Raw genomic sequence first — 27,830 nt, 5'->3', positions numbered from 1 at the left:
AGGTGATATATTATGCTAGCCGGTCACTGCCAAAAGCGGAAGGCACTTATTGTACGACTGAAAAGGAATGCCTCTCCATCATTTAGGCTACAGCGAAATTCCGCCCTTACCTATATGGCAGGCCATTCGAAGTCGTCAGCGACCATTACGCGTTGTGTTGGCTAGCTAAGTTATAGGACCCTTCAGGACGGCTGGCGAGGTGGAGCCTCAGACTGGAAGCATATTACGTCACGGTAATTTACAAGTCCAGACGAAAGCACTCAGACGCGGACTGCCTATCACGCGCCCCCATCGATCCCCCGCCGCAAGACGACGAGGATGACGAGGCCTTCCTCGGAATAATAAGCGTAGAAGACTTCACTAAACAGCAACGAGCAGACACGGAGCTATAAGGCCTCGTCGAGTATTTGGAAGGGAGCACCGACGTAGTACCTAGGGCATTTAGGCGCGGATTGTCTTCGTTCACATTACAAAAAAACCTGCTCGTGAAAAAGAACTTCTCACCCGTCCGCGCCAGCTACCTTCTTGTTGTTCCGTCAGCGCTGCGTCCATAAGTACTGTACGCATTACATGACGATCCAACCACTCGGCACCTCGGATTCTCCCGAACGCCATCGGGGATACAAGAAAGGTATTACTGGCCGCATCTGACCGCCGATTTCACCCGTTACGTCAAGACATGTCGAGACTGTCAGCGACGCAAGACACCACCGACAAGGCCAGCAGGATTACTGCAGCCGAGCGAACCTCTTTGCCGACCATTTCAGCATATCCGGATGGGTTTGCTGGGACCGTTTCCGGCGTCAACATCCGGAAATAAGTGGATGGTCGTGGCGATGGACTATGTCACCCGCTTCGCTGAAACTAAAGCTCTACCGAAAGGCAGTGCAGCCGAAGTGGCGAAATTTTTCGTCGAGAACATTCTGCTGCGACATGGTGCCCCATAACTCCTCATCATCGACAGAGGAACAGCGTTTACAGCAGAGCTCACCCAAGCCCTTCTGCAGTACAGCCATACAAGCCACAGGAGGACAACTGCCTACCACCCGCAGACGAAGGGTCTCACGGAGCGCCTGAACAAGACCCTCGCCGACATGCTAGCAATGTGCGTCGACGTCGAGCACAAGACGTGGGACGCGGTCCTGCCGTACGTAACCTTTGCTTACAACACGGCGGTGCAAGAAACAACAAAGATCACGCCGTTTAACTTGGTTTACTGCAGGAACCCGATAACGACGCTCGACACCATGCTGCCGCACGTCACCAACGAAGAGAATCTCGACGTCGCGACCTATCTCCAGTGCGCCGAAGAAGCCCGAAAGCTTGCCCGCCTACGGATTAAGAACCAGCAGCGTACCGACAGCCAGACACTACAACCTCCAACGACGCTTCGTCGAGTACCAGCCCGGTGAGCGTGTTTGAGTTTGGACCCCTATACGCCGACGAGGACTGAGCGAGAAGCTTTTGCATCCCTATTTCGGACCGTACAAGATCATCCGACGTATTGGCGCGCTCGACTATAAGGTCGTGCCAGACGGCATTTCGCTATCACAGCGGCGCCGCTCACGACCTGAAATAGTCCACGTTGTGAGACTCAAGCCGTACTACCGGCGTTAATGAACTTCGGGACTTCGCGTAACTGACCTTTCGACTTTGTTTCTTTTCGTTGTTTTGTCACTTTTGTTTAATAAGTGTCCTTTTATGTTTCGCTCACTTATATTTGTAGCATCGGGACGATGCTTTTTAGAGAGGAGTATAGACACGTGTGCTTTTTTATCTTTTTCGGGTGACCACTTCTCGCCACCTAACAAATGTTATCCCACAGCGCTGGACGCCCCTGCATCTAAAGGAGGTTTCTGGAATGTTATCGATAGTTCCATCCGCTGTCTTTCCCCGCAACTTGTGTGATGTGATTGCATGTATGCGCGACGCTAATAGTGCAGAACTTTGTGGTAGACACGCGGGTCCCAGTGGTTTCTCTGGAACATTCGACGACTGATCTATAAAAGCCGACACGCTTGACCCGCAGATAAGATTTTCGACGATAGTCGACTGTTTTCGCCGCTATCGTTGTGCTTTAAGTGTAGCGTCTTTGTGTGCACCGGTTCGCCCAATAAAAGCTAGTTTTGTATTTCACAGTATTGCTACTGTGTTCTTTAACGTCGCTACCACGTGACACTATGATGGCAAAGATGTGCTCAGTATTATTCACTCTTTGTAGTGTAGGCTGTATTTGTTTAAGGCATTCAGCATAACCAAAGCAAGACATACAAACTAGGATGTAATATTCCAGAAATGGTGCGTCATCAACATGGGCTGGTATTTCATGTTTGTGAGAAGAGTGGCATGGAATCATTGATTATGTGCAACAAGAAAATAAAATCTCGGGAGTTATCACAGGCACCACCAAGTATTGACCAAATTGGTATGCCCAGGTTGTCGAACCGATTCCGAGCCCCAACCGAAAATCGTAATGAACCGGAATTTCAGCCGGAAGAGAACCCAAATGCGAACCGTTATTCTCAGAACCTGCCGCAACTCGAACTGAACCTGAACATTATGGGGCTTCGAGTTCTCGCAGTGGTTGTGCAACGCCGTTTCATAGGTTTGCGTTTCCGAGGGCTTCGTGTCCATTTCCTCCCTGCCTGTACGGTACAGCAGCATGTCATAAAGCACTGCCACATGGCTATCATTCTACCTACGGGAAGGTGAACGGGCTTCACCCATTGGCCGAGCTTTGGACGCGCCTTGCATACGCACGGTCGGGGCACACGCGCGCAAGACAGGGCCTGAGGTGACCACACAGGTGCATATGCAGGTGCGTACATGCTCCTCTCTACCGGCGGCGATACCAGTGTCCACTGCCGGCTGATGGTTACTTTGAGTCATGTGGGTCCCGGCCCCGGCGGGGGTGCGCATTCTCCCGTCGTCTCGATGTGCTGACGTAGGGCCTTCCGATCAGGCCCCGGTTCAGTTCTTCTGTTTTTTCCCGTTTCCACTTTCTCTTCTATTGGGATGCGCGACGTCAGGCACTAGCCGAAAGATAGACAGACAGATAGAACACTCTTTGCTTTGTTCTTTGTTTCTTGTTTTCTCTGCCGGGTTGAGCCGTTAGCGGCCACTGCGCCGACTGTTTGGCAATGTTTTGCCGGCAGGCACACTTCCAGCTCTGAACTCAGCAATGCCGACATTGTTTCAGGGATTCCGCAGAATCACCTTTTCTATTGAGGTGCCCAATTTGCGTTTTATAGGCCCTCTTGCTACAATTCATAGACAAAACACAAGAACACTCAGGGCAGGACACAAGGAGAGAAAAAGAACGATATTCACAAGAATTCAAAATAGGAAAACAAACGAGCACATCATTACGACTTTTTGCCACCTTAAAATTGTGGTCCCTAATACGAATGCGGTCACCATTTCAGTGCGTAGCAACAACGGTGCTGAAAGGTATGGGAAATGCGCTTTTTGTTGCGTGTCATGGTTTAACATACGTTCAACGCTCTTCGATTTCAGAAATGTTTCCCGGGGCACAATATGTGGGATTAAGACCTTTTTCCACCGCGTTTAGTCAGCGAAGAATTCTGCGCCAATAGCAGTTGAGCGATAAAGGACGCCGTAGTATTTACCAGAAACTTTCCTTGTTCCTCGTTTAAAGGCATGTATGTCGTCATTCGCTGTTAATAAAAAAAACTGTGAGCGATATGTCAATCACTAGTTTCTTTCAATACCACAGACCAGAAGCCTGTATTTGTAATCTACGTAGCACAATGTGAATGTGGGTGCTCTCTCCGATAAAAAAACGCAGATGAAGTGTACCGACGAAAACAAAGCGGATCCAACAAACAATCGCCTGGTCGCTGTTCGCGTTGTGGGCAGGTAAACGCCCACATATACGCTGCATTCATAAGGGCAATACTTATAGTTTCATTCAAATACTGTAACGGGGAACAACACTTATTGCAGTTTGCAGGAAAAAAGATTTCTCCAAATGGATACCGTCTGAATGATTGTGGTTTAACAGGACCACAGTGTTTACGCATATGACCGAGTTCCTCGGCAAACCGACGGGGAGGACTCTCATGCACAATTGTTTACAGTCGTCGAGTAAGCATGTCTCGCCTTACGTTGTCTATGAATTCGTTGTGTTAATTTACAAATCTATTCATTATTTCACCCATCATAAAATGCTTGGATTCCATCAAAACGATGCGAAGTGTGGTAGTGTTACCCTAGACGCTTTCAACGAACACTACACTCTACTAAATACGTCTGGGACGTGCCCTTGTATTTCTTTACTTTTATTTTGCTCGTGCATCATGTATAGCGGCGTTGTCTTACATACATCAAATATTGTAAAGGTGCCTTTTTTGCGGTACGCACTACAGGAAGCTTTTTTTTTATTTCTCCTTTGTTTATATATATATTATGAGTATTCGGTATTCGATGGTCATTTTTCTCAAATGTTTTCGTTCCCTGCGATTAGTAAATTTTGCTACTCGACCGCTTCTTCAAATTTGTACGGCTGCAATGAGCCAGGACGCACATTCCTTTCGACCTCCTGAAAACTCTGCATACGTGCCATGCGGACAAGTCAAAAGCATTGTGTAGGGTCTCGCACACCATGGGACAAGATAGCGTTTACTTTACCGAACCAGTTCGCAAGCTCATTCAGCGTTGCATACCGATTCGCGAACCGTTATAACATTTTATTCTTACGAGTTGGAACTCAACAGAAAATAAATTCGAGCGCATTTAACCCTAACCCGAATCAAACCGATATTTCCTTTCTTTCCACTTCGACAACCTGAGTATGCGCCACGTTAGGGTGGGGAGATGTGGGCAAGAAGCATGTAAACGGCGGTTAGCCGATCTAGTCAAACTTGCTGCGTTAGTTTAAAGGACAGTATTTATCGAAGAAAGATGCCAGCTACAGGTAGCGGTCTCAGATTTTACAACCGCAGTTTCCTCTCATGACTGCACGGCTTCCAATTTCTTCTCCCTTTCCTTTCCCTCTTGCACTCGGACAGTGAAACAAAACATTTCTCACTTCTTTATTTTCCCTCTAGCACGTTAACGATGTTCAATGCAATTTTTTTCTAAAAAATCACCATCTTCAGATAGCGAAGCAAGAAAAACATAGGAAATTACCTGCTATGTTCACCTGAAAAGTTGCAATATTAGGGGAAACAGGAAATAAAAGCTTACGAAAAGATAAATTGTCTCAGGTTGTAGCAGAACCTACGCCGCACGGGCGACATGTCACGCGTGCGATGCTTTGCCATTATTCTGCACTGTAGACCGATCTACACCTGTTAGGGTGCAAATCCGTCTATTACTCACTGCTTCAGACTCTGAAGGGTTTAAGGATATTAGTTAAAGACCGAACACCTTTAAGGCCGCAGACAGATTACAGTGTACCATGGCTACCATCCTCTTGTAGACTGTCATGCCGAGAAAGAACACCGACGGAGCACATTTTTTTGTTAGCGTTAACGATATGAAGAACGCAGACATTGAAGTCAGGCATAGCAGAAACTAACTCTTCTTCAAATAAAATGTATTAATAATAATGTAAATGAAAGCATCCTAAAAGGCACATCCATATTGATGTAATATATGACTGCAAAACAACAAAACAAAAAAATGGCCCCCTAGGTTCGCCTTACTCTGCTAGTACGTCAGTTTATATAAGTGGGTATTTGCTTTTGTGTTTTACGAGTGCGATAGGCCTTCCAGCGGTAGAAGGCTGGTTTAACGCGAACAAGAGAGGCTGAGAGACGAAAGAAGCTAGTGCTCTACGTTTCTCCAGTGGTTCGAGGCGCTGTTGTTTCCTATACAATGACGAAGTAGCAGTGCAGGGCTCCGAGTAATGCTGGGCAAAAATGAGGGGACAAGTGCAGTCGAGACGTCACTAACTTCACCCCATCGCGCACGTTTGGAATCACAGCAGGAAGCTCATCGACTAAATTCGACGAGAACATGTTGCGTACGCATACGTCAGTGTCGTGACGGAAGGGGCGCATAATATCTTAAAGAAACAACGCTTTGTTGTGCATTGCCTCCTAGCTTTCTCAGAATGCACTTATCACTTAACATGTTCACAGCGGATATGTTGTCACATGCATGGGAAACTGTGTGACAGTGGTTTAATCATATCCTTGCCGCCAGCTTTCGACAAACGTTCCGCACTAACTTGACATAGTCTGTTGTTTCAGCAGATACCAGCGAAATCAACCCCGAAGAGTGCTTCGTATGCCTCTAAATAACACGGAAGTCAAATAAAGGGGCGTTAACTCCACAATCCACCAGGCGATTTTAGAATTCTCATCTTTGTGTGTGTGCAATTAAAGAGAGAGAGAGAGTAAACTTTAATGAGCACCAGCAGTTCAGTCGGCTGGGCCTAGGCCTCCCACGATGGGACGTCGAGGTCTTGCCTCTTCGCCGCTTCGTAGGCCTGCTGGGTCGCCCAGAGTTGGTCGTCGAGATGGGAGCTGCGCAGGGCGGCGTGCCATCTCGACGAGAGGGTCACGGGATTAAGGTCTGGGTATTGATGTTTGCACTCCCATAGCATGTGAGGGAGTGTTGCCGATTCAGTTTGACAGACCTTGCACGTCTGGCTCGGGTAGATGTCGGGGTATATAGTGTGATAGCGTGTGAGGGAGGGGTATGTATTCGTCTGTAACAGGCGAAGGGTGGTTGCCTGTGCCCTGTTTAACTTGCGGTGAGGGGTGGGGAAGGTTCTTCTTGCAAGGTAAAATGACTTTACAAGGTCGTTGTACCTTGTAAGGCGGTCGCGTCCTGCGGGTGCACCTGCACCGTCTCCGGCACGGTTGACTAGTCCTCGTGCTACGGAGTGTGTAACCTCGTTGAGGTTGGTGAGGTGCGGGTGGACAACGCCGGCGTGTGCTGGGATCCAGACGAGTGTGATTTGATTTTCAGGCGAGTGCGGGGCTTGTCGTAAGATACGGAGTGATTGATGAGAAATACGACCTTTGATGTAGTTGTTGACTGCTGTGCGAGAATCGCTCAGTATGGTGTGACAGGCTGGGTCAAGAGTGGCCAGAGCGATGGCCACTTCCTCGGCCGTCTCGGAATTTTTGGTAATGATGCTGGCAGCATGTCGGAGCAAGCCACCTACTGTGGTAACCGCCGCAAAGCGCCGTCCATCTTGGTATTCAGCTGCGTCGACGAAGGTGACGCCCGCGGTGTTGGCGTAAGCTTTGATGAGGGAAGTAGCTCGTGCCTTCCTACGTTCTTTGTTGTAGTCTGGGTGCATGTTTTTCGGAATAGGGTCGGCGTGTATCCATTGCCGAATGTCGCGTGGTATTGGGTGTTTGTCTCCATGTTGACGGTGGTAGGTGATATTAAGCTTGTTTAGAATGCTACGGCCCGTTTCCGTGAGAGTAAGCCGCTCTAGTTGAGATCGACGTTGGGCCTCGATTAACTCGTCTAGCGTGTTATAGATACCTAATTGTAATAGAAGTTCCGTGCTGGTGTGGTTGGGTAGTCCTAAGGCCTGCTTATAGGCTCCTCTAATGATGATGTCCAGTTTAGTCTTTTCAGCTTTGTACCAGTTGAGAAAGGGCGCAACGTAAGTAATGTGACAGACGATAAAAGATTGGACAAGGCGGATGAGGCTTTCTTCCTTCATACCCCCTCGCCGGTTGGTCACTCGTTTCAGCAGTCTGGATGTATTGGCGGTCTGTCGAAGGATCTTTGAGATAGCCGTAGAGTTAGCTCCGTTGGCTTCTATGGTCATACCAAGAACGCGGATGCAAGGGACCACGGGTATGGGTCTGCCATCCCTCAAGTGGAGTTCGATTTCCTCGTATTGGCGTTTAGTCGTGGAGCCCCGCGAGGGGCGTCCACGGAGTGTGGGGCGATATAGGAGAAGCTCCGACTTTTCAGGGGAACAGCGGAGTCCCGTGCCTTCAAGATAATTTTCTACGATGTCAATGGCGTCTTGTAGGGCAAAATTAAAATGAGTTTTTTTTACCTTATCGAACATAGATTACTTTGCATACGTAAATGGAGATGCTGTTTGATGCTTCTAACAAGTAAGATTAAACGAGAAATTGTTTTTCTGCGTTTGTGACATTTAAGCCAGTGAGGAACCGACTGTAAAAGGGATTATGTCTCTGAGCTCTCCTCAGGCCTCAATAGAGTATGAGTGTTGGCCTGAAATAAGCAGCATGTGTCCACTATGCGTGAACCGCCACATAGTGCGCGATGCGCAGTGCACTGTGGTGAATGCGACCACCATGGGTCGCGGCCAACACTGCAGTTGAACTATGACTTAGGCGGGCGCGGGAGCAGCTTGAAGAAAACTAGCGAGGAACTAAGCGAAGTGTCAAGGCAGCCTCCACAGTCGCCGGCAGGTCTGACGGGTGGAAGTGCGGCAAGTATTTTTTTCATGAACCCCCAATACTGGGCTCCTTCGTGTGCAAACGCATTCGTTATAATTGATACGCGTTATGATGTCAGTGTGAACTTCCAGCGGGTAGCTGAGAGCATGGAACGGTAGCACTTGTTCTTCTTGAAACACGCCTACTCACCGTTCGTAAATTCGAATTAGGTAACTGACTCCATGGGACCTGTTTTCGGACTCCCCCCACAGCCTACAGCAGGAGAATGAGAGAGAGAAAAAAAAAGCCTCTGTTACAAATCGTTGGTACACGCTTTATCACTGCTTTTCTAGTATGTGCCTGATTTAGTAACTGTGAGCTGAATTCGAGCACTATATTTTTAAAAACGACAGAAACCACTGTAAGATGATCACGCTCTCAAACGCACGCCGGCTATGGTGACGTTACTTTTTATTACATTTGCAAAACATTGGACGAGATTGCTATCATCCACATCATTATCATCACCCCCCCCCCCCACTGCCCCAGCCACCGGCATTATCATGTTCATCACTCTATTTTACGAGCACTGCACGGCGAAGGTCTCTGCTATATATCTCCAATTACGCATATCTTGCGCAGGCTGACACTATTCTATGCCTCGTAAGTCTACTAACTTCATGAGACCAAATACTTCTCTGCAGTCCTCGAGAGCGCTTGCTTTGCTTTGGCATTGCACACATTTGTGTCAACTGTTCCTATTATTTTGTCCTTTGGGTAATAGGATAGAGCAGCAAACAGAACCAAATGATATCAACAAGCGCCAGTGTAAAGGCATACACGATATAAAGTGCACTACAGCTACCATCCACGCGTAGGCTTTCACGGTTGTTGATGTATCCGCTGAAGCCCTAGGGATGTTAGCCAGCGCCTATCATGGCGATTACATCGAATTTAGAATTCCTGACTGCTTTTAATTCTTCCTCCAATTTTGTTCTTGTGCCACACATCATTCTCAACATATCATTAAAATTACATTTATGTCATGCTTGTCTGTTAGCGTCACGTACACAATTTATCGTCCCATCGAGCCTTGTACGTTCCCTAGCTTCTTGTGAACTACGCATTTTTGTAGCATCCAAGTCAAGATAAAGATTCCCGCGCACTCCAGGCTATTGCTGCCATCATAGTTACTTGTGAAATTGCATGAGCGTGCATTTTTATGCTAACACAGATGCTTGACAAGAAGCTCGGGTAGGCGTACGGATCAATGGTGCAATAAATGGTATGCTCGACGTAAAGAGAAAGAAACACGGCGATGTAGATTAGAGCACCTCTCCCTCCCTCCATCACCCCTCCCACCGTAGGCACCGGTAGAATGTCATGAGCGCGCACTTTTATTTTCTAGGATATCTGTAATTCTGCAAGTTCCTGTCGTTTGTGCTATAACCTAGTTTATACTTTCATAAATTCTGCATGTTAAAATATCCTGCTTGATACCTTAACACAAAAGTGCGCATGACAAGAATGTGTAATCATCGCACTGCATTTGCAACGAGAAATGAAGGCATTTTTGCCACACGGACTGCTTCCGCACGCTCTGGTGTTGGCTTGTAACTTTTGGCGCACCATCTCCACCAGTGACGTATTCCGATTTGCTGAGATGTGCTTTCCGTGGTCTTCCGGCCCAGTATGCTCGTACTGTAGAGGGACTTCTGTCTCAGTGAAGCCGCCCTGAGAGTCCACTTGTTTGGCCCTTCCAAGATGGTCGATGACTGGCTGTGCCATCGAAAAGGGTTGAATGAGTCTTTGCAAAGGAATACTTTATGCAGCAAGGCTCAATCTTCGCATGTGAAATTCTAATTCAGGATGAAAACCGCAACATTTCAACAGAAGAAAGAAGTTACCGAAGCACAAAAATTTGTATAGTAAGCTAGACGCGTACACATTCCATCGTCTTCTTGTCACTCAGGCGCGCAAGGCGGCCACAGGTCAAAATACGCGCATGCAAGTTTAGGCAGGCTGACACTAGGATTTCCTCTCGAACGGCTAGAGCTGAGACAAATATTTCCAAACACCAGCCCTTTGATTTCTTGGTATATTTCTCATCACTATTAGCACCGCTGAGGTTCCAGTGCTAAATATGTAGCTCCTCGGCGTTCCCTTGTTTTGTGTGACACTATTATTTGTCGCAAATGAAGGGCCCTACCAAGTAAAACTATTCCAATATCTTTTTATTCCAATCTTCTGACGTCATATTTGCGTAAACGCCGACGCAAGCATCGGACGGTGATCCGCAGGGTCGTCTGAACAGCCCAATGAAACGCTGTCATCGTTTATTGGCGGTCACTATTGTTTGCTTTAAAAACGAGTAACATTGCCTACAGTGAGCGGCTTGTCTTATCTCATTGGTTGACTAGAGACGAGGAGCACGCTCAAGGGGAGAGGGATTTGATAGGGTCGAGCCAGTGCACTGCAAATCAATAACCGAACGAAGAGGGTGGTGCGGGCGACTGCGCTCGGTCCCCTTTTCCTTACATAGCTTTATGCGCCTGGTAGAAAATTGCGGGCATGCAACGAAAGGTTCGGAATGCCGCTGAAACGGATCCTCAGCAAACAAGTGTTGGCGGAGCGAGATCGTAAGCGTGCCGAAAGTGTTCGAAACCGTTACACATCGACGCAAAAAGTTTTATTGTACGCAAATAAACCCATGCTATCCGGCATGTGCCAGTAGCCAGCGCCTGAGTGATTGGCGGCAGCCATATTTTATTGCTTCCAGAACGGGGCAGCCTGCGGCTATTCAGAAAAAAAATTCAGTTTTTTTCGGCATAATAATGCATCTTTAACGCGTACACGTCACATTGACGCGGTGAGTTTTTGCAGTTTTGTGACATCGCGTGACAGGCAGGTGAAGTAAGTGCAGCCCGAAAATTTGTGACCAATAGCCGAGGTCTAATGGCGAAAAGGGGTTGAATCAGAAATAACCATTTTTCTTTTCTTCGGTGTAATGATGCACAAGCAGTGTGTACGCGCCATATCAGATGGCGAGCTGCCACGGTTTTCATGACGTCGCATGACAGACAGGTGAAGTGTGGGTGTTTCAGAAAAAGGTTTTGACCCATCGCGGAGAACTGGCTGCAGAATTGGAATAGAAAAGTTTAGAATAGCTTTACGTTATAGCGCCCCAAATCTTGGCATGCAATCAGAAATAGTTATGACGTGCCCTCTGAGCACGCCTTTATTTATGTAAATATATACACCAAATTTAGGTTGTGCTATTTTCGTACGTCGTCCACCATCATTGAGAATTTCGCGAGTTGGCGATTGTGGGTTTATTTCTTGGAAACGGCGCCACACAAAGAAACGACCAGGGAATGTGGCTAGGGGCAATAATAACGGTGAATAACACTAAGGAACACAAGCGCGGTGATCGACGCTTGTATTCTTGGTGTTATTACGTGTTCGTGGCTTTTTGTGAGGCGCAGTTTCGAAGAATTTAATACATCGTGCAACGTTTTGCGTATGGCGCAAGCTGGGGGTTGTAAACGTTACTGTAACAGCCTAAATCGTTCCACACCGAGAGAAAAAGACTATTCGGGTGTAAATGTATCTTTGTTGACTGTGTTCTCCGCTGTACTAACGACGTAACGGGGTGAGATATCACTGCAATCACCTTTCGCGCTTTCCACGGCTGGTACCAGCAACCTTGCTGTGATCCCTGCAGAAGTGTTGACAGGTATGGGTTTAGTGGTCAGGAATATCATTTACAACGCGACACTGTGCTAGGCGAGGCATACTCACTTGTTGGATCGGACCTGATCGGGCCCGTGGGCCTTTCCTGGCCTGCAAATAAAGAGAGTTCGTCGCTATGGCTCATATGGGCTATGAATCATAATTCAAAACCGCTGTAACAGATAATCTTTAAAATGACTCAAATTTTGCTGTTTTATTTATTTTGCTGCTGTTACTGTCTGTTTATCTGAACCTTGTCCCGATACTCTTGACGGTATTATTTGTAAACCATGTACCCACCCCCTCTGTAATGTTCATTGGGCCCTGAGAGTATGATAATAAATGAATAAATGAATAAATAATACGGAGAGAACTGAAATACAGTTATGTCTGAGGGGAAGCGACGACTCTGCATTTCGTATGATTATGGTTACTACAAGAGGATTAATATGAACCTTTACATCTGGGGCTGTTGTCTAAATTCATGGGAACGGTGCAATCGTTCCCTCGGCAATGATAACGCGAATTTTATGAGGTTTGTTGCATTGAAAAGATTATGTATGCTAGTAGTTTAAAACCATTCATTAGAAAATGCCTAATGTAGTGACTATGTGAACTCGATTTCTCATTTAGGTCTTATTTGTTAACTGGTTAAACATTGGAAAAGTTAAACCAAGAACTCAGAACCAAAGTATTAACCATGTTAGTCAATAATAGTGATATCACAATGGTGAACACTGCAACTAATTCTGCTCCTCAATTGGACCAAATGAAGGACCATATACTGATCGGACGTATACCATTAATCTTTGAGCAGAAGGTTTGGAAACTTTATTAAACGTTCGAACCCTTTCCCATACATTGTAAGTTCACATATCAAGGTTGTCCACTTTCGACGCTCTATCAGATACAGTCTGCAGAAAGGCGATATGTAAGAGCAATGTGCCTTCATAACAAAATGCTCGAGACCGGCAATATCCTTTCTTGTACAAGCCTTCGTTGTAAAGGTCGGACACCTTACCGCTTACAAAAGAAAACTTCTATTTAACAGTACTTCAAGAGAAAATTTGTGACAACTCTAATTTTTAGTGCGAAGCTGTTTTTCGCTAAGGTTCCATGAATTTTTCGTGTCCGCCAACAAATCTCCTTGTGCAAAAATTCTGCTCCCGAAATTGAAGCAAAATCGCTTCATTCTATGCAAAATCATATATGCCTCATCTCTTCGGTATGCATTATCAGCAAATTATTTATCCATACGCGTCATTTCAAGATCAATAAGCTCGCCGGCAGATAACATTTTCACCATTGCTTAGGGAGTATGAGCCATTGCTTAAGGGCGTATGGTACATTGTCTAACGTGACGAACAAATTTCTGCCTGGAATGACATAGAAATGCTTACGGATTTATTAACACCGGTAATACGAGAATGTCTATGCGTACCTGTCGTCCCGATGACCTCTGATCAGGACAATAAATACATATCCAAGCTTATGGATAGAATGACGCGAATGATAGTAACATGATTTTACTGAGACCGCCGACTAAGGCACAACAATCAAGAAAATCTGTGTGCGTTCGTGTTTAACTAATCTAGAATGAATGTGTGTGTGTTGGTGGTGGTGGTAAACATTTATTACTTGAGCCTTTTTACAACATTACTTTTGAGGGGGCTCAGGAGTGCGTCGGGTGTCCGGGAGTTTGTGGCCCTCGGCGACCCTCAGTTCGTGTGTCACCGATCAAGACGACCGGTCAAAGTAAAAGATAATGTCGGTGTATATTTGTGTGTGTGCCTCTCTGTCTCTCTGTCAACAAAACGTCAGAGGAAAGTCGAAGAAAGCTCGTCATCGCAAAACGCCGCTGTCACGTCTCTTGCCGTCAAAATTATTCGTTCAACTCCAAGATATTCATAACTGTTGCCTTCGTTGCTATGAGCGTCCTCTCCACCTCTTGAGCCTTTACTTGAGCCTTTTTACAACATTACTTTTGAGGGGGCTCAGGAGTGCGTCGGGTGTCCGGGAGTTTGTGGCCCTCGGCGACCCTCAGTTCGTGTGTCACCGATCAAGACGACCGGTCAAAGTAAAAGATAATGTCGGTGTATGTTTGTGTGTGTGACTCTCTGTCTCTCTGTCAACAAAACGTCAGAGGAAAGTCGAAGAAAGCTCGTCATCGCAAAACGCCGCTGTCACGTCTCTTGCCGTCAAAATTATTCGTTCAACTCCAAGATATTCATAACTGTTGCCTTCGTTGCTATGAGCGTCCTCTCCACCTCATATGGCATTCAAGACGGGTCGGTATTCAGTTACGATTACATCACCAAGACATCCTCATAATCATCAGCCTGGCTGCGCCCACTGCTGGGTAAAGGCCTCTCCCATACTTCTCCAAATATCATGGTCATGTGCTAATTGTGGCCATGTTGTCCCGGCAAAACTCCTAATCTCATCCGCCAATCTAACGTTCTCTCGCCCCTGCTACGCTTCCGTTCTCTTGGAATCCAGTCGGCAACCCTTAATGACGATCGGTTATCTTCCCTCCTCATTACATGCCCTGCCCATGCCCATTTCCTTTTCTTCATTTCAACAAAAATGTCAATAACTCGCCTTTGTTCCCTCACCCAATCTGCTCTCTTCTAATCTTCGTAATTTTACACCCATCATTCTTTCCATAGCTCGTTGCGTCGTTCTCAATTTAGGTAGAACCCTTTTCGTAAGCCTCCAGGTTTCAGGCCTGTACGTTATTACTGGTAAGACACAGCTGTTATGCACTTTTCTCTTGAGGGACAATGGCAAACTGCTGTTCAAGATCTGAGAATGCTGCTAAACACACCCCAGCCAAATTTCATTCTTCTGATTATTTATGTTTCATGGTCTGGATCCGCGGTCACTATCTGCCCTAACTAGATGTATTCCCTTACCACTTCCAGTGCCTCACTACCTATCGTGTTGTTGTCATCCGAGATTGTTAAACATTACTTAAGTTTTCTGCAGATTAATTTTTAGACCCACACTTCTGCTTTGCCTCTCCAAGTCAGTGAGCGTGAATTGCAACTGGTCCCCTGATTTACTAAGCAAGGCAATATCATCAGCAAATCGCAAGTTACTCAGGTATTCTCCATTACCTCTTATCCCCAATTCTTCCCAATCCAGGTCTCTGAATACCTCCTGTAAACACGCTGTGAATAGCATTGGAGAGATCGTATCTCCCTGCCTGATGCGTTTCTTAATTGGGATTTTGTTGCTTTCATTATGGAGGACTACGGTGGCTGTGGAGCCGCTATACATATTTTTCTGTATTTTTACATACTGCTAGTCTACACCCTGATTCCGTACTGCCTGCACGACTGCTGAGGTTTCGACTGAATCAAACGCTTTCTCGTAATTATTGAAAGCTATATATAAGCGTTGGTTTCATGCCGCACTTTTCTCTATCACCTGATTGATAGTGTGAATATGGTCTGTCGTTCAGGAGCCTATGCAAAATCCTGCCTCGTCCTTTGGTTGACAGAAGCCTAAGGTGTTCCTGATTCTGCAGGTGTATTTGCGATTGCCTTAGTAAATACTTTGTAGGCTACGGACAGTAAGATGATCGGTCTATAAATTTTCAAGTCTTTGGCATGCCCTTTCATGCGGTATGAGATTATGTTGGCGTTCGTCTAAGATTCCAGTACGCTCGAGGTCATTAGGCATTGCGTATAAAGGGTGGCCAGTTTTTCTAGAACAATCTCCCCACCATCCTTCAGCAAATCTGCTGTTACCTGAACCTCCCCAGCTTCCTTCCCCTTTTGCTTAGCTCCCAAGGCTTTCATTACTTCTTCCGGCGTTACTTGTGGGATGTCAAATTCTTCTAGACTATTCCCTCTTCCAGTAGAGTAATGGTTACCCCTAGTACTGTATAAATCTCTATAGAACTCCTCAGCCACTAGAACTATTTTAACCAGATTAGTAATGATATTGCCGGCTTTGTCTCTTTACGGATACATCTGATTGTTGCCTATTCCTAGTTTATTCTTCACTCCTTTTAGGCTTCCTCCGTTCCTGAGAGCATGCTGAATTCTATTCATTATATACTTCCTTCTGTCAGGTATCTTGCGCTTGTTGATTAACTTGGAAAGTTCTTCCAGTTCTATTCGAGCTGTAGGGTTACAGGCTTTCATACATTGGCGTTTCTTAATCAGACCTTTCGTCTCCTGCGATGGCCTATCGGTATCATGTATAACGAAGTTACCACCGACTTCTATGGCACACTCCTTAATGATGCCTATAAGATTGACGTTCATTGCTACAACAGTAAGGACCTCTTCCTGAGATAAAGTCGAGTACCTCTTCGGTAGCTCGATCCGGAATTCCTCTATTTTCGCTCTTACCGCTAACTCATTGATCGGTTTTTTATGTACCAGTTCCTTCCGTTCCCTCCTAAAGTCTAGGCTAATTTGAGATCTTACCATCCTATGGTCACTGCAGCGTACCTTGCTGAGAACGTCCACATGTTGTGTGACGCCAGGGTTAGCGCAGAGTATGAAGTCTATTTCAGTTGTATTCTCGCCATTTGGGCTCCACCACGTGCCCTTTCGGTTCTCCCGCTTGCGGAATAAGGTAGTCATTATCCGCTAATTATTCCATTCTGCAACCTCTACTACTAATTCTCCCCTACTATTCCTAGAACTTATATCATATGCCCCCACTGACTTGTCTCCAGCATGCTTCTTACCTACCCCGGCATTGAAGTCGCCCATCACTATAGTGTATTTTGGTTTGATTTTACCCATCGCCGATTACACGGCTTCATAGAATATTTTGACTTGCTTGTCATGATGACTGGATGTAGGCGTGTAGATCTGTACGACATTCAATTTGTACCTCTCATTAAGCTTCACAACAAGACCGGCCACCTTCTTGTTAATGCTATTGAATTCCTGTATGCTACCAGCTATATCCTTATTAATCACGAATCCGACTGCTAGTTCTCGTCTCTCCGTTAAGCCCCGGTAGCACAGGACGTGCCCGCTTTTTAGCACTGTCTATGCGTCATTTGTCCTACTAACCCCACGGAGCCCTGTTATATCCCATTTATAGCCCCTAATTCTGCAATAGCACAGCTAGACTTGCCTCCCTACATCATCATCAACTACGACTTATTCATCAGCTGTCCCAACCACTGAGGCGTTATAGCAAGCAGCGTACAAGTTGAGCGAATGTTGTTGCAATGCTGCAAGATTCCCTCTGACGTCGGCACCCTTGGCGCTGGCGAAGAGCGAACCTCGGTGACGTATGCGGAGAGTATTGGCGGCACCGCTACGTGGCGTTCGTTGTGGACCAACACATCAGCTGCCGCGGAAACATAAATTGCTTCGTTTTACATGGAAATTGGTTGCAGTGGTCCTCGTTACAGAGGCGTTTACGATGCAGAGGCGTTTACGAGCCGGGACCTAATGAATGCTTCGTTACATAAGTGATTTCGCTGTAAAGACGGTCGTTGTTAAGGCGTCCCAATGCATACGTAAACTTGGTGCACAAATTTTTTAGGAACTTTATGTTTCGGGAATCTTAAGCGAGAAAAATCTATGCCGAAGTCTATGTTATGTTCTCAAGAGCCACTACAATTGAACGTTTTGTTCCAATTGCAACACGTCTCATTGAGAACTGTCCGGTGGTCGTCTCACAATTGCATTTCTGCATTTTACAGGCATTTGAATATAGACATCCAAGTTTTGCCTCGAACTTAAGCGCCTTAACGAGGGCGCTCAAACTTGTCGGTCGGTTTCCCCAGAAAACTGGGCCGCTTCCAGAGAGTGTAATATTAAACTGGGCTGATCCCGGAGATGTATGTAAAACTGGGCCGGTCACGGAAAAAAAAGTACACGCGTAGACAGCGTTTTCACCGTTCAGCGGTCACATAGGCCTTGGGACACTATGGATGAAGGCTACGGAACAAAGTGGTTTTTAGCCCACTTCCTTCCGTAATTTGGCTATTTGAGAAAAATGCTGCGGCCAAAGCGGGAAATTCTTTACATTGGAGTCCAAACCACGAGATGTCTAAGCTTACTTGTGCTGGATGCCGTCGTCGGGGGAAGCGTGCGGCGTTCGAGCAGCCGGCGAATCGACTCGAGCGGCGCGGCTTCGGCTGCGGCTCCTGCTACGCGTGTCCAATCGGGAAGAGTCGGCTTTGCTGCCACTGGCCTTCCGCTCCGTGCGCAACCGCAATGTGTGCACTTGCCGCTCGGCTGACGCTCGGCGTTCCTCCTCTTTCACCTTTTCGCTTCCTTCCATTTCCTGAGACCTGTTTTGCCTGAATAGACACATGACATATGAACACTGTACACTAAATCGCGCGATTTCGGTCCGCGTTTAGGTCCCGTTTCTGATCCTTGTTTAGAATGCTGTGTTAAGAATAACTATTTCGTGGGTAATAAACCACATTCTTTTCTATTTATATTAGACAAACGTAATAAACAATTGTATCTTTAATTAATCACCTTTCGATAGTTTTCGACTGCCATTTCAATTATTTGTGACTTTAAAAGCGGTAGCGCAAAACGGCGTTTAGTCCTCAACTACCCTGCAACGCACGTTTTCTACGGTTCCAATTGCGCTGTGGTTACGTGACGTAAAGCCCGGAGTACTGTAATTTATTTTAGGCAAATGCATTTCCATTCTAGTATCATCTAGGACGTCACTCCTGATAAGGCCCAAACACATTTCCACGTCATGGAAAAATTTAATTCTTCACATTTATTTCTCGCTGTGTAGTTAAATTATGCAAAAACCTATGAAATAATATTTCAGTTATACCTTAATTACAGTACTAATCAATTACGTTGTAATTGATTGTTGAAGCTATTCAAAGCAATAACATATCACTCCGAGACCTCAAAAACATCACTGCGGGCTTCCCATTAAGTTTCCCGCCTTTTGATGAGCATTTTCATTTTGAGGCATAAGCTTCAGAGTACTATATATGATACATTGGCCATTCTCGAGTTAAGAAAAGCTTGGTGAGGGCTAGCAAATACGGCATTGTATCATATGAATGTAAAATCAATATTTTGAATAAGTACAACCTAAAAGCAAGCAACGCAGTGTTGCTAGCGTTAACTATGCTGAGCTTACTGCTGCTGGATGCCGTCTTCGTGGGAAGCCTGCGTCGTTCCAGCAGCCGGCAAATCGACTTGAGCAGCGGGGCTTCGGCTACGGCTGCCGCGGCGCGTGCCCGATCGGGAAGAAGCGGCTCTGCTACCGCTGGCCCTCCGCTTCCGGGACACCCTGGACCCGTGCGCTTGCTGCTCGGGAGACTGGCGGCGTTCCTCGTCCTTCGCCTTTTCGCTGCCTTCCATAGCCCGAGACGTGTTTCGCCTGAACAGCATTGATGGCACATTAACACTATATTTTCAACGGCACGCTTTTCATTTTTGATACGACTTCGCTACCTTTCGTGCCGTTCCTTAAAATGGTATTCTCGAAATCATTATCTCCACGGCAATAAAGCAGAATATTTTCCCATTTGCCGTCAGATAATGTAATCAATGATTGCAAACTGTATTGATCCCGTCTGGAATTTGTTTATTGCTATATTTATACTTGTTACTTAACTGCGCTGAACGCTTTTTGACGAAACACAGTTTAGTCGACAACCATGCCTCAATACTTGATTTCTGAAGTTCCACATGTAGCGTATTCTACCATCCGATATCACCCGCCTATTGAAGAAATTGGCAGTTGTGATCTCGCCATACCATCCATAGAGATCTGAGTGCTATTGCTGAGAGGAAACGCGAATTTATGTCGCATCAAACGCACTTGAAATAGTAGTATATTGTAGTGGTGCGACTATCGCATCCAGATCCGGCCAAAAAGAAGTTGGCTCGTGTGCAGGTACAACGAGAGTAGAACACGCCAGCGCGCTCGACCTGCGCGGCCACGGTGTTGGCCGTTTCCGAGATCATGCTGCATTATAGCTGTCTGGCCCGAGTAACTCGTGACTACGGCAGCTACCCTTTGCACTGCCCCCCACAGTATCATCTAGGAGAGTTACGAGGAAGATTTTGCGCGGGCCCAGTTCCGACGCGGCCTACTCAAATACATGTAAAGCGCAAAAGGCGTTTTCTGAAATAACCTCTGGACCCATATGTTCCATTTGAAGAGAAAGACAAATTCGAGTGACTGTTGGAAACGCAATTCCTATTTAGGGCCTGAATTTTGTTGAAAAGGATCTCCGCAAATTTCTGAATGTCGCAAAAAATAGAAGCACAAGGTGTACAAACTAATCGCTCTGCATCAAGACCAGATATCACGGTTCTGTAAAGGGCCTCCTCTAGATCATTAGAAGCGGACAAGTTTGTTATCTCAATTTGTATCTTACGTGAATTTGTTCCGTTGTGCGGAAGGGTTCTGCAAAGCCGTATTTCCTTATTATTACTTTTCTTTTAGATTTATGTGTAACACATCCATTTTGTCAGTTTTAGATGCAATATCAGATGCAATTCACGTAATTGGGTTATCTTGTTAATTCCTAAGTTGCAGAGTTGTCGAAGGAAAATCTTTCGAGATCCTCGGCAACGGCCCTGGCCCGCTGGACAGCCCACTCCTCGTCTTCGGTTGTCTCGCTGAGGAGGGCGCTTTGCCATCTCTCAACGAGGCGCCCCGCTTCAGAGGGTTCTGCTGTTGTATTCCCCCTTCCTCTTTGTACTTGTTCCACGTGGCGTTGCCATTACCAAAGCACATCGATCCTAAGTTTGATATGCAATCAATTACAATAATATATGTATAGTAGTAGTAGTATATATACTATGTACTATATATGATACATTGGCCATTCTCGAGTTAAGAAAAGCTTGGTGAGGGCTAGCAAATACGGCATTGTATCATATGAATGTAAAATCAATATTTTGAATAAGTACAACCTAAAAGCAAGCAACACAGTGTAGCTAGCGTTAACTATGCTGAGCTTACTGCTGCTGGATGCCGTCTTCATGGGAAGCCTGCGTCGTTCCAGCAGCCGGCAAATCGACTCGAGTAGTGGGGCTTCGGCTTCGGCTTCGGCTTCGGCTGCGGCTTCGGCTGCGGCTGCCGCGGCGCGTGCCCGGTCGGGAAGAAGCGGCTCTGCTGCCGCTGGCCCTCCGCTTCCGGGACACCCCGGACTCGTGCGCTTGCTGCTCGGGAGACTGGCGGCGTTGCTCGTCCGTCGCCTTTTCGCTGCCTTCCATAGCCCTAGACGTGTTTCGCCTGAACAGCATTGATGGCACATTAACACTATATTTTCAATGGCACGCTTTTCATTTTTGATACGACTTCGCTAACTTTTGTGCCGTTCCTTAAAATGTTATTAACGAAATCATTATCTCCACGGCAAGAAAGGAGAATATTTTCCCACATGCCGGCAGATAATGTAATCAATGATTGCAAACTGTATTGATCCGATCTGGAATTTGTTTATCGCTATATTATTACTTGTGACTTAACTTCACTGAACGTGTTATGACGAAACACCGTTTAGTCGGCAACCACGCCTCAATGCTTGATTTCTGAAGTTTCGTGTGTGGTGTATTCTGCCATCCTATATCACCCGCCTATTGAATAAATTGGCAATTGTGATCTTGCAGCACCTTTCACAGAGAACTGAGCCCTATTACTTATAGAAAACATGAATTTATATTGCAGCAAACGCACTTCAAATGCAGTATATTGTAGTGATGCGACTATCGCATCCAGAGCCGGCCAAAAAGAAGTGGGCTCGTGTGCAGGTACCACGAGAGTAGAACACGCCAGCGCGCTCGACCTGCGCGGCCACGGTGTTGGCCGTTTCCGAGATCATGCTGCATTATAGCTGTCTTGCCTGAGTAACTCGTGACTACGGCAGCTACCCTTTGCACCGCCCCCCACAGTATCATCTAGGAGAGTTACGAGGAAGCTTTTGTGCGGGCCCAGCTCCGACGCGGCCTACTGAAAGAGATGTAAAACGCAAAAAGCTTTATTTCAAATTACCGCTGGACGCATGTGATGCATTTGAAGAGAAAGATAAATTCTAGTGACTGTTAGAAGCGAAATTCCGATTCAGGGCCTGAATTTTGTTAAAAAGATCTTCAAAAACTTAGAATTTCGAAAAAAATTGAAGCACAAGGTTTGGAAACTAATCGCTCTGCATCAAGAATAGATATCACGGTTCTGTAAACGGCCTCTTCTAGACCATTAGAAGCGGACATGTTGCTTATCTCAATTTATATTTTACGTGAATTAGTTCTGTTGTGCACAAGGGTTCTGCAAATTTCCATATTATTAAGTGCTCTTTTAGATTCATGTGTAACACATCCATTCTGTCCGCTTTAGATGCAATATTATATGCAATTCACATAATTGGGATATCTTTTTCAATTCCTAAGTTGCAGAGTTGTAAACTTGATATTTTCGACTTCTAAATATTTTCAATTTTTGCTACATTTTAATAAAAAAGCGACAATTAAATAAAAAATTCGAAACCAACAGTCACTAGATATTAAGTTTTTTATTTAAACTCAAGAAACGCCGCAAAATTCGGTGCAATGGTTTCCGAGAAAAAGGAATTCTGCTTTTATATGTATTTAGATAACAGCACCCGAGCTAAAGCTTCCCCTTAAGAAGAAGCGCGCTAGAAGGTAGCCCAATATGACATTGGTTACAAGCAAGCTTGAATGTTTATTTGCCTGAAATAACCTAAAAGCAGGCTACAGAGTATCGCCTATGTAAATTATAAACTCACTCTTTTCGCAGCGGTAAACACTTTAATGGCTTCTGCCCTTCACACGTGCAGTAAAGTGGTGTCGCGTTAACAGGGCTTTGCAACTGCCTGTATTTACATGAGTTCACGTAATACACATTTTTTGCTCATTACTGGTAGTTATACCTTTTAGCTTGCATTTTGAATATTGTTTAGTCCTGCACAGTGCACGTGTCTGTCCATATATATATCTTTTTTTCTAACTTATCTGCAGGGATATAATATGCAATACATTATTCCACTCGCGTGCAGTTCAGACCACTGGCTTTTAATTTTTTTATTTGCTGCCACCAAAGTCGTATACAGTATAACCAATGGCCCAACGAGTAGTCAATATACTCACTCTAGTTTTTATAGCTACTCATTCTTAGTTAGTTGACGCCCATATTCTGTAACGATTATCTGGCCGTTTTCGTGAACTGGGGGCAATGATAGTGCAGTTTAAATATGAAAAAATCTGGGCCGAACTCGGAGGTAATGCAGGTTTTAAACGTGGGCTGTTTCTGTAGGCATGTGCAGTCAAAAACATGTGGATCGATATCGAAGAGTGCGCCGCATAAAATGTGGATTGATAAGGTACAACGTACCTTATTATATATAGATAAGGTACATCTGGTACAATGCTGAACGTAGATCTGTCTACAAATATGTGCCGATCTCGACAGCCTTGAAATCTTAAAAATTGGGCTGCTTCCATATGTATGTCTCAGTGGGTATGCAGTGCTCTTGAATAAACCTCTCTGGTGCCGACTTGGATCACTGGGAATCACAACAACAACGAACGTACTACATCATGCCTAGAATTCGGCATCAGTTCGCGACACGTCGCAAAAGCATCAACCGCTTGTTGCAAAGCAATACAACCAATTCTCAACCGCCATTATCTACCAGAAGAAGCACTTTTATTGCTTTTAGTGTGGGGTCTCTTCCAAAGCCATGCTGAAATTGAGGAAACGTTTCATAAGGTCACCTCTCGGGTAAAGTGCGAATTTACCGGGACATGCCACATTACCTTGGGTAAAGTACTCGTAAATGAGCCGCAATATTAGCTAGGCGCGCTTGTGCAGACTGTATACGCAACAGACACCCGAAACACTGACAGCAATCGAAACATTGTAGTAACAAACGTAATGTGGGTACACGAAGTAGCGAAGTGTACAATAAGTTGCAGCGATAAAATTTAGGCGACATTTGTTGTTTCATTGAATAATTCCTCATAGAACCGAGTGGCTGAGCAGAACATATCAAGCGGTCGTATAGGGTGGTACAAATAGAAGCCAGTTCGTCATACCCGCTGTTGCAAGCTGAGCGAGCACAAAGGTGACTGATGAGGACGATAATGAGTCTGGTGCGTTGAGGCGAAAGATCCACTTCTTTTGCAACTCCATCATGGAGATAGGTTAGCGTGACAAAAAGGGAGCAGTCCTTTTCCAGTGCTCCACCAAAGTACGTGAACCCCACAAAACACGTGCCTAGCTGCGAGCTGCAATCGTCCGCGTTCTCGAGGGAACGTGCCTCGCAACATCGGCGGCTTTGTAAAGTCCGATCCATGGTCCGATAATCGCTGACCATTAAAATGGCCAAAAGAGCAAAAAAAAGCTCTTAACTTTTCCACCTGCTCCAGTTTTTCATGCAGAAACAATGATTGATTTATGTAGGCGGAGTAGGGCGAATATCTGTGCAATACTTCTGCAGCTTGGATACACGTGTGGCGATCCATGGAACAACACACCTTGATGTATACATATCATAGCCTAGAATAGATGGAACCATGAGAAGTGATACTGTGGCAGTCACAGTGCACTAAAACCAAATGTCTTCCAAGCAGGATCTATCCATTATAAACTTTGTTGAAGCATCGATATTTCTGTTTGGTTTATTGGATAGTAGATTAGAGGTTGTATTACGCAACATTTTATGTCTCTCGTCAGAATATTGTGCAATCCAACCCCTAATATGCTGTATCACATGCCCAGTCTTCAACCTTGGCAAATTATTGGATAGACTTTACCAGTAGAGGAGAGATACTTGTGGCTTCATTGCGTATGTACATGAAGAATGTAGTTATTCGGTTTGGCTCCTTGTTTTATTTTCGCTTTTTTTGGCTCCTTAAGCGACAACGCTACACTACTTTTTATTTTGTTTAGGAATTGATACCAGCCTCTAAAGAATCTAAGTCTACTTGCTGAGTTGCCTCCTACTTCAGGATGACTCTCCGCAAAGGCTACTGCAAAGGATCGCTGTCGCACATGTAGGGCACGAAGTACACGTAAACTGCTTCTGTGCGAGCTACTTCATAACAGCCTACATAGCCAACATTTCCGCGGCAGAATATCTCCAGTTTCCTGCTACATTCACAGGGCTCTTATCAAATGAAGTTTGATTGAATAGTGGCATCTTAATGTTTACACGTGCCCTGTATTTGTGAAATGTAAAATCATTTTTAAAATATTTTCCCTCTGTATAGTGCGTCCATCAGATATCCCAACCTCTTGCAATGTGTTTCTTGTTACATAGGCTTAATGATGCTTCTTTGTCCTCAGATAATTTTTAAGTCATCCCAGAAACTACTGAATAGGAACCGTCGCACTTGTTGGTCTTCCATACGTTTTTTATAAATCTTATTTTACCTACCAGGTTCACTCAAACAATAATCGATCGCGGTCGCCATTATTCATGCAGGAGTGTTGCGCGATGCATGCCCTTACAGCAACCTATTGTGCTCTGATCTAGGAGCGTGCATTTCAGGCGCAAGCTATTCCTTGTAAACTTGAAAAAGCTGTTAATCCATAGGCGTGTATTTCAAGTAAGGATTCGTGCTCAGAAGAGCGACTACTTCAGTTTTTTGTTGCCGAACAAAATGCCTCGTGAAGGCGAATGCAAAAGTCAATTGAACACACACCAACCCAAAATCACGGCTTACGAGTCAACAAGTTTGTTCAAAAAAACGGAATAAATCAAAAAATAAGGTCGAGGGGGGAGGGGAAGGGACAATATGGCAGCAGAAGCTTTCTGCATGATAGTGTGTGTAAGCGCGGCTGAACGGAGGACATAGAAATGAACAGATACAAAGAGGCACCGCTGTTTCTGTGTATCTTTCTTTATACGTCCTCGTTCAATCGCGCTTAAACACTCTACCATGAATTCAAACTAACTAGACCGCCAACGTGTTTTAACCAAGGCACATTGTGTCCTTCACCGTTGTGCATCTTACGCAATGAGCCGTCGAGTAGCGGGAACACGACGTTCTGTCATCATCTACCGCCTATAATATTTCGATAAGTTTTCCCTGGGCAGACAAATTCTTTCTCACAGGCACTACTTATTCAAGGAAACAATACTCACGGGTTTTCTCGTTGCTCCAATGGTAGATGTAGATGTTGAGCGTATAATGCTGCACTGCTGTTGAAGGCCAAGGTGTGCTCTTCTTCTTTCTCGCAATCGCGCGTGATGTCCAAGCAAGCTCGCCGTGGCGTGAAAGTCAATTTAAAGGTAAATGACGAACTCGGCTAGAAGACGTTAAGAAATCCCTGCCAATAGGTCTGGTTTGACACCTTCTCCTAAATGTTTTTAGTGCAATTAACCCGAAACTATGAATCATTTCTTTATAGAGTGTCGTAGGTTCAACGTGCGTGGAAAATAACTTCTAGAAGGTCCCTTCCACCAACTTGGATTAGCCATTACGCTACCAATCATTCTGTCTCTGGGGGCGTCGGCACTAGGACACTGTAATAGGAACGTACGTTATGCCATATATAATTTTGTAATGTAAACAAGGAGACTTCCATGCTATTTTTAATGTTCTACTGTCCACAACAAGGAATCAAGAATATTAACTTCTTATTTTAAGAAACTATAGCATGAAAATTATTATTAATGATTAGAATTCATTTATTAATAAATTCTAAACATTTAATTTTCAGTAAAAAAAAACTCCTATTTAGGTATTTATTCTTTTTCAACCCACTGCCGCCCGATTCATGGCCAGTTCCCCGTAGTGGGTTGTGCTCTAACTACAGGCACCAAACCAAACCAAACCACACATCAGAGTTCTCGTTCAATTTATAGATACCGCCTGTTATGAAACCGGACAGTTGATGTCATTAAACCTAGTTGATAGCGGGGCATTAAATTTAACGTGGTAGGACTGTGGTGCGGAAAAGTACTGAAAAAATCCCTATTAATGCTTATATTGATGTTCAAAAGGAGTGAGTACTGAGAAGCTAATTTCTGCAGCGCCCTATGGCGCTTCGAACAATATATATCTAAAAAAAGGTTCTTTGAATAGCTCTGCAGGAGTATAAATAAATTTGTTACCAACCAAAACACGTTTACTTTAGAAATGATTTTAGAATATATTGGGTTAAATTGCAAATGAATGGAATGGATAAAAATCGCAATAAATTTTCTTGTGACATGGTCAATTTTTGTGCCTCTCATTCATCCTTCTCTCTCTAGCTCTCTGCACTTGAAATACTGAAAGAATGGCCTTATCCAGGTTGGCGCCAGTAACCTTCTTCTGTATCGCTGGAGGCGAACGTTCCTGACCATCATCAGGGAGAGTCCTTAATCGTAGCGTCGCCGGTAAAGAAGGGTCTCGGTTTTGTTACTTTACTTGCCGCAAGACACTTGCAGTACCTGCAATCATGTAGCCCTAGCAGCTTCTTTAATAACAAACAAAAGCACAGATCTACCACAAGAAAACTGACACTTCGTGTGAGTTAATTACTGGTGCGTTCATCAATTGCGTATTTTATAAGCTCTAACTACAGTAACCAAAAGAAAGGATGGAAGTATTATATAACCCACTACCGGTGAAACCGTGAATACGTGTAGCTGTACTTCGCGTCTCTTCGCGGAGCGCGTAATTAGTCGCACGGGGAACTAGCCCTGAAAGTAGTTGAAGTATTATATAAGTGTTTCAGATATTTCGCAACACAGCAGTAACAACTAGAGCGCGCAGGAGCAGCTACGGCAGGAAAAAGTCCGAAAGGGCCACAACG

At 45.1% G+C, this 27,830-nt stretch overlaps 1 protein-coding gene across 1 annotated transcript in view; it reads right to left on the bottom strand.

The window, feature by feature from the left end:
• The window catches only part of LOC135895833 (acetylcholinesterase 4-like), a 61,831-nt gene extending 35,578 nt beyond the window's left edge, over nucleotides 1–26,253 (bottom strand). Inside the window, exons 1-8 of the mRNA XM_065424032.1 lie at nucleotides 26,173–26,253; nucleotides 21,027–21,299; nucleotides 19,188–19,430; nucleotides 18,124–18,366; nucleotides 12,150–12,191; nucleotides 12,022–12,066; nucleotides 9,978–10,127; nucleotides 8,559–8,621 (exon numbers count right to left, since the gene is read on the bottom strand). Coding sequence (XP_065280104.1) covers nucleotides 8,559–8,621; nucleotides 9,978–10,127; nucleotides 12,022–12,066; nucleotides 12,150–12,191; nucleotides 18,124–18,366; nucleotides 19,188–19,430; nucleotides 21,027–21,280 — 1,040 coding nt within the window. The 5' untranslated portion in view covers nucleotides 21,281–21,299; nucleotides 26,173–26,253. The remainder of the gene's footprint in view (nucleotides 1–8,558; nucleotides 8,622–9,977; nucleotides 10,128–12,021; nucleotides 12,067–12,149; nucleotides 12,192–18,123; nucleotides 18,367–19,187; nucleotides 19,431–21,026; nucleotides 21,300–26,172) is intronic.
• Between the last annotated feature and the right edge of the window lie 1,577 nt (nucleotides 26,254–27,830).

The sequence above is a fragment of the Dermacentor albipictus genome, chromosome 2 (assembly GCF_038994185.2).
Source record: "Dermacentor albipictus isolate Rhodes 1998 colony chromosome 2, USDA_Dalb.pri_finalv2, whole genome shotgun sequence".
NCBI classification, from domain to species: domain Eukaryota; kingdom Metazoa; phylum Arthropoda; class Arachnida; order Ixodida; family Ixodidae; genus Dermacentor; species Dermacentor albipictus.
Note: the sequence above shows the minus strand (reverse complement) of the source record. Positions and strands in the feature narration are given on the sequence as shown.